Below are 6,000 nucleotides of genomic sequence, written 5' to 3'. Positions count from 1 at the left end.
CTGTGTATGAACAGGATCACACCCTTTGCAATGTGCATTCTCATCCTTTATCCCCAAACAGCCCCATGAGGCAGGCAGGACCAGGTGCTCCTGTCACACACACCTCACACACACAGCGCTGAGGCTTAGGGAGGGAAAGGGAGGCATGTGGCAGTGTCCATGGCACAGAAGTTGGAGTCACACTTTCAGTTGAGGCCCAATTTTGCCACTTTGCTAGCTGCGAGGCCTTGGTCAAATTGCTTAACGTCTCTGAGCCTCAGTTTCTCCACCTGGAAAATGGGGTAGTGGTTCTTCACAGTGTTGTTCTCCTTTAAGGTAGGATGGGGTAGTTAGCTGGGGAGGAAGCGTTCCAGTAGAGGCCAGTGTTGGCCTGCCTGGAGTGAGAGGAGTTGAGAATGAAACTGAGAAAGTGTTTATCCTTAAAGTGACCATCTTCCTTCCGGGCCCTGGGCGGGGAGCTCTGGCCCCATGACTTCCAGGACCGAGGGTGAGCCGAAGGCAAGTACTTAGGAAAAGCTTTCCGGAATAGGGAGCCCAGGGTAGCCCAGGACCTAAGGAGTTAACGGGGGCAGGGAGGACCCCCACCCCATCCCCGCACTGGCGTGGGCAGGCTGGGACTTACAGGCTGGCTGACCGTCGTGTGGCGTGGGGGCTTCTGGGAAATGTAGTCTCTGGCTGGGCCCCGGGTCCGCGGTGTTCCGCACACCCAGCAGCGGTGACAGCTTAGGAGGTAGGCGGCAATGGCAGGGGTGTGGGAGCAGGTGCGGAGCAGGGAAACCAGGGCGGGGCTGGGCAGGAGGGGCTGGGCAAGCTGAGGGCTGGGACCCCTGTCCTGATGCTGTCAGAGCGGACACCCTCGGCCTTCGGCTGACGCAATGGGGCCTGCTGGGCTGGGGGAGGGCCAAGGAGTAACGGGACACTTTCCCATCTCCAGGGAAAAAGGGACAGGACTGGGGTCCTTGTTTAGGATGAGACGCTCCCTTCCTGAGATACGTGCAGATACACCCCTGACACTGTCCAGAGAGGTGCCAGCAGGACTAATACTGCTTCCCAAAACGGAAGGCAGAGCCCCATCCCAGGAGCAATAGGACTTGTCCTCCTCTCCAGTAATGGGACAAGGCACCCCACGTCCAACAAATAGACTAGACCCCACTTAGAAGCGACTGGATGCCCTTCCAGACAAAGGGCGGTACAGCAAATTGTACCTCTCACCAGAGGCAAAGGGATGGCCCCTCTCCCTAGAAACTAAAAGGCCCATTCTCAGGGGAAGGGGGAGGGGGAGGAGGAGGGAGCGGATCGGGCCTCCTCCACCTTCTCCCAGCACAGAGCCCCTCCTCCCTGGCCCCAGCCCTCCCTCAGGCAGCTCCATAACCTCCTGAGTGACTTGTTGACCTAAGGGGCTCCCATCTGCCCTCCCCCGGGGCGTGTCTGCTCAGCAGGGGCCAGCATGGACCAGTCTGTGGCGATCCAGGAGACCCTGGCTGAGGGAGAGTACTGCATCATCATATCCTTCCCTGCGGGTGCCGAGCTTCCAGCCCCAGGGCCTGCCCTGCCTGGCCTTGGGAAGTGGAATGGCAGGTGTCTACGTGTCTGTCTGCTTGCCTCCCTCTCTCTGTGCCTTCAGGGGGAGATGGAAACCAGTACATACACACTAAGTATTTAGTCCTGGACTCTCTGCCGGGTGCTTTAAATACTCAGTTATCCTCCCACCCCCTGTGACGTTGGGGGTTACTCTCCCCATTTCACAGATGAGGAAGGGTCGGAGAGGTGAAACCACAGAGTGAATCTGTGTGGGTGAGGGCGGGGCGGGGCAGGGTGGGGCGGGGCAGGGCGGGGCAGGTGGGGCGGGCTGGGCTGGGCGAGGCCTGGGGCCCGGCTCGCTTTTGGTTTGCCTTGACCCTGCGCAGCAGGCGGTGCAGGGAGCGCTGTGTGAGGGGGAGAGCAGGCGGAGCCGCCTCCTGGGACTCGTGCGCTACCGCCCGGAACGCGGTGGCCAGGAACATGCGTCAGTGACGGGTTCAGTCCTTGCCTCTCTGGCCCTGGGTTTTATTATTCTCCACTGTCCCTCCAGCTGGACTTCATGCCCTCTAGGGCAGAGTCTGAGGTTTCTAGAATAATTGTAATAATGATAATTAATAGTTTTTGACCACTATAGGCCAAGCCCTCTGTATTCTTAGCTCATATAATCCTCAAAATTTGATGAGAAAACTTCTCAAGAAGACGGTTGAACATACTGCTCCAGATCTTGAGCCCCGTGGCCTGACTGTCTTGGGTTCAAATTCAGGCTTTGTTACTTCCGAGCCATGTCATCCTGAGCAAACCTCAATGTGTCCGGACTAAAGATTAAAATGAGTTACTACACGTGAAGTGTTTAAAACGCTGTGCAGCATATAGAAAGGGCTCCATAAATGCTGCTAGTAATACCCACATATTACACAGAAGCAGAGAGAGAATAATTAATATCTATCAAAGGTCTCACAGCCAGAAAGTGAACCTCAGGGTCTCAGAGCTGGGAAGGTGGAGCCTTAGACATTTTCGAACCCACCACCCTCACCTTACAGATGGAAAAGCTGAGGTTCAGGGAGGGAGTGGGGAGGCTAAGATTGCCCTGTTCTTGTCACTTGCAGTGCTAGAACGCACAAGGGGGAGATCAAACGTGGGTTTTACTAACAAGGCAGGGGCTCCCCGAAATGAGGCAAGTTCAGCTTTGATGACCCAACAGTCTCTGGTGGGCGCCATGAGCAGAGAGGCGTGAGCACAGCCCCAGGAACCAAGGAGACAGTGTGAGCACCCCGAGGCTTCCCCGATGGGCCTGAGGGACGACTACAGGCCCCCTGTCCTCACTCTCCTTCCTGCCCTCAGTCTCTTCCTGTACACACACCGGAGGATGGCCATTACCGGGGACGATGTCTCCTTGGACCAGATCGTGCCGATCTCGCGGGATTTCGCTCTGGAAGAAGGTGCCACAGGGGGCTGGACAGCATGATCCCTCTCCTCTGGGCTCCCGGGTCATTTCTGCCCTTGTTGGGGGTGGGGCGGTGGGAGGAAGTATGATGCTCAGTTGCTAAGGGCCCTTTCGTTTCCCTGCCCACAGTGTCCCTGGATGGTGAAGTCTACTTTCTTGGTGAGTGGTCCTTTCAGTCTGAGTCCCAACTGGGGCAGGGGGAACAGCATCTGCAGAGAGGAGAACGGTGTGAAGTAAGAGCACTTTTTGATCGCCTTACTGTGGCACGCAGGACCCTGCAGGATCAGGCCCCGGTCATCTCTCCAGTCACTCTCTTCCCTGCTTGCTGCACTTGGAATCCTCTGCATTCCAAGCACCTCAAACGTGACACGTTTTCACCACGGAGCCCCTGCACACGCTACTTCCTCCTCTTGAAAGCCCTCACTCCGCTTTTCGCAGAGCCAGTCATCCTCCAGGGCTTCAGTTCACACTGACTTTCCTCAGGAAGCCTTTGTTGAACTCCTGAGAGTGTCTGTATCCCGAAAGTGTTTGTATCTCACTCATACACATTCCTTTGTCTCGTCCTTACCATCTCTCTGTCACCTACAGTGATTTAATTATTTATAGTGACCTATCTAATGTCTGTGTTCTTTGCTAGACTGTAGTCGTAATAGCAGAGGTAGTAGTAATAATAATAATAATAGAAATGAATATTTAATCAATGATGACCTCGTGCCAGGCACTATGCGAACGAGCTTTACACACATCACGTGGTGCTTTCCTCACAATTCTGTGAGGTCATCACTACTTTCATCCCCATTTTATGGACGAGGTGATGGAAGCGCAGAGAAATTAAGTAATTTAGCAAGTGGTGGGACAAGGATTCAGACGCGGAATCCAGACTCTGGAGCCCACGCTCTTGATCAGTCTGCTGCATTGCTCCTACTCATGCATTAGCTCAGCACGTCTTTTGGGTGCTCGCCGTGTGCCTGCTGGGTGCTGTGGTTACGCTATGAGCCAGACACCATCCACAGTCTAGCTCCCTGAAGACAAGGCCATGTCTGATGTCTTCAGCATGGTGTTCCCTGTGACTAGCGTGTGCCTGGCACAGTCAGGGAGACAGGGCCCCCCTGTCCGCCTCTGTGTGCTTTTCATTCCATTGGTGGGGCGGGGGTAGACTACAGGTTGAGAACTTGGTCTCTTCTGGCTCCATCCAGAAGGCTACGGCGAGGCTTACTGAATTTTCAGAGCTGAGGTCCACCCCCTTTGTAGACTGAGGGTAATGTTAATTTGGAGCTGGGGGTACAGAGGGCTCCCTTATTGCCCCAGCTTAAGGGCCAAAGGGGCTTTGGGAGCTTGGGCTGCTGACGTTCCATGCTGGGGGCTCCAGCCTAAAGATGCACCTAAGCATCCTGGAGGCCAAGGGCTCATTTCCTGCCTCCCCTGTGCAGGCTCAGATGTCACCGTCCAGCTGGACACAGCGGAGCTCAGCCTCGTATTCCAGCTCCCCTTTGGTTCAGAAACCAGAACGTTTCTCCAGGAAGTCGCCAGGGCCTGTCCAGGTAGGTAAGACCGCAGGCTCCCAGGGGAAGGGGGTGCTGGGCACTGACCTCCCCACCACCAGTTGACTTTGCACCCTTTGGACTTACACTCCACAGTTTCTGTGCCCTCTCAAAGCTGCTGGCACGAGGCCACAGTGCCCCCAGGCCACCAGCCGGCCATGGTGTTTGCATTTCTGTTTTCCCGTTTCTGGACCCGAGTTTTAACTCCAGCAGGGCCCCTTTGCCCTCCTTGCTCTGGGCAGGGCTGCACGGGGTGAGCTGTGATTCTCATGCAGAATCTTTTACAAGTTAGCAGGGTCAGCAGCTTCTAGAGGCCCACCTTCCCTCTCCTTGACAACCACAGCTAGAACCAAGGGAAGTCTGTCATAAGAGCTCTCCTGCCCTTGTACTCTGCTCTGTCCCCCACCACAGCTGAGAAAATGGTCTAGCTTTAACCTAACAGTGAGCAGTTAGTGGCCTCTAGGGCAGAATTTGTTTAGACTGGGCAATCAGCCAGGCAGGTAAAGAAGAGTTTGTTCAGAGCAGAGAATCAGCCAGAGAACATGCAAATTCTAGCCACCAGGTGCTGGGGCTTAGCTGTTTACCCAACACTGTCACTTATTTCCTTTCTAGCTAACATCTTGGCTCTGCAGGAATTAGGGGTGGGCTCCCCTTCTATCGTGGTCTCATCATGGAGCTTGAATGTCTGGGCGCTCCAACTTAGTTTGCCTGGTGTGCAGGAAGGGTACTGACTGTTGATGCAAACTGGGCAATGTGGGAAAAGGAAACAAGATTATAGAGCCTTGAATGCCGAGTTAAAGGGTTGATCCTATAAGCAGGGGAAACTTATCTCCAAACCTTCAACTAATAAGGATAACCTGTTTTATGATTATTATTGGTAGTTGTAGGAGAAGTAATAATAGTAGTAACAGCAAAGAGCATGGACTTTGAAGCTATACAACGTCTTGCATTTGAAGCCTATCTTTGCTGGTCTTCAGCTGTGTGACTTTGGGCAAACCACCTCACCTCTCTGAACCTTGGTTTTGTAGACTTTTCTTTTTCTCCCAGTTTTATTGAGCTCTAATTGACATACAGCATTGTGTAAGTTTAAGGTGTGCAGCACAATGATTTCACTTACATCACGAAGTGGTTTCCACAGTATGTTTAGTGAACATGCATCCTCTCATAGAGATATACAATTAAAGACATAGAAAAAAATATTTTTTCCTTGTGATGAGAACTCATGATTTACACTCTTAAAAACTTTCTTTCATATAACACAGCAGTATTAAATATATGTATCATGTTGTTGCACCCCTAGTACTTATTTATCTTTCTTTTTTGTGGGGGGGCATACCATGCAGTTTGCGGGATCTCAATTCCCCGACCAGGGATTGAAGCCGGGCCACGGCAGTGAAAGCCTGGAATCCTAACCACTAGGCCACCAGAGAACTCCCTATTTATCTTATAACTGGAAGTTTGGACCTTTGACTGCCTTCACCCAATCCCCTTTTC

General features: G+C 53.2%; 1 protein-coding gene across 6 annotated transcripts in view; it reads left to right on the top strand.

Moving 5' to 3' along the window:
- The first annotated feature begins 535 nt into the window (after positions 1–535).
- Positions 536–6,000, top strand: part of INPP5B (inositol polyphosphate-5-phosphatase B) — a 43,699-nt gene continuing 38,234 nt past the window's right edge. Inside the window, exons 1-6 of one of the 6 annotated variants that reach the window (XM_068539556.1) lie at positions 536–730; positions 1,440–1,504; positions 1,911–2,104; positions 2,863–2,960; positions 3,095–3,124; positions 4,396–4,506. In XM_068539556.1, coding sequence (XP_068395657.1) covers positions 1,448–1,504; positions 1,911–2,104; positions 2,863–2,960; positions 3,095–3,124; positions 4,396–4,506 — 490 coding nt within the window. In that variant the 5' untranslated portion in view covers positions 536–730; positions 1,440–1,447. Of the gene's footprint in view, positions 731–1,439; positions 1,579–1,910; positions 2,105–2,713; positions 2,784–2,862; positions 2,961–3,094; positions 3,125–4,395; positions 4,507–6,000 lie in introns of those variants that run through there. The other 5 variants (XM_068539558.1, XM_068539553.1, XM_068539554.1 and 2 more) reach the window with 5 other exon arrangements.

The sequence above is a fragment of the Eschrichtius robustus genome, chromosome 3, assembly GCF_028021215.1.
Source record: "Eschrichtius robustus isolate mEscRob2 chromosome 3, mEscRob2.pri, whole genome shotgun sequence".
Lineage (NCBI taxonomy): Eukaryota > Metazoa > Chordata > Mammalia > Artiodactyla > Eschrichtiidae > Eschrichtius > Eschrichtius robustus.
This window is presented reverse-complemented; position numbering and strand designations above follow the sequence as displayed.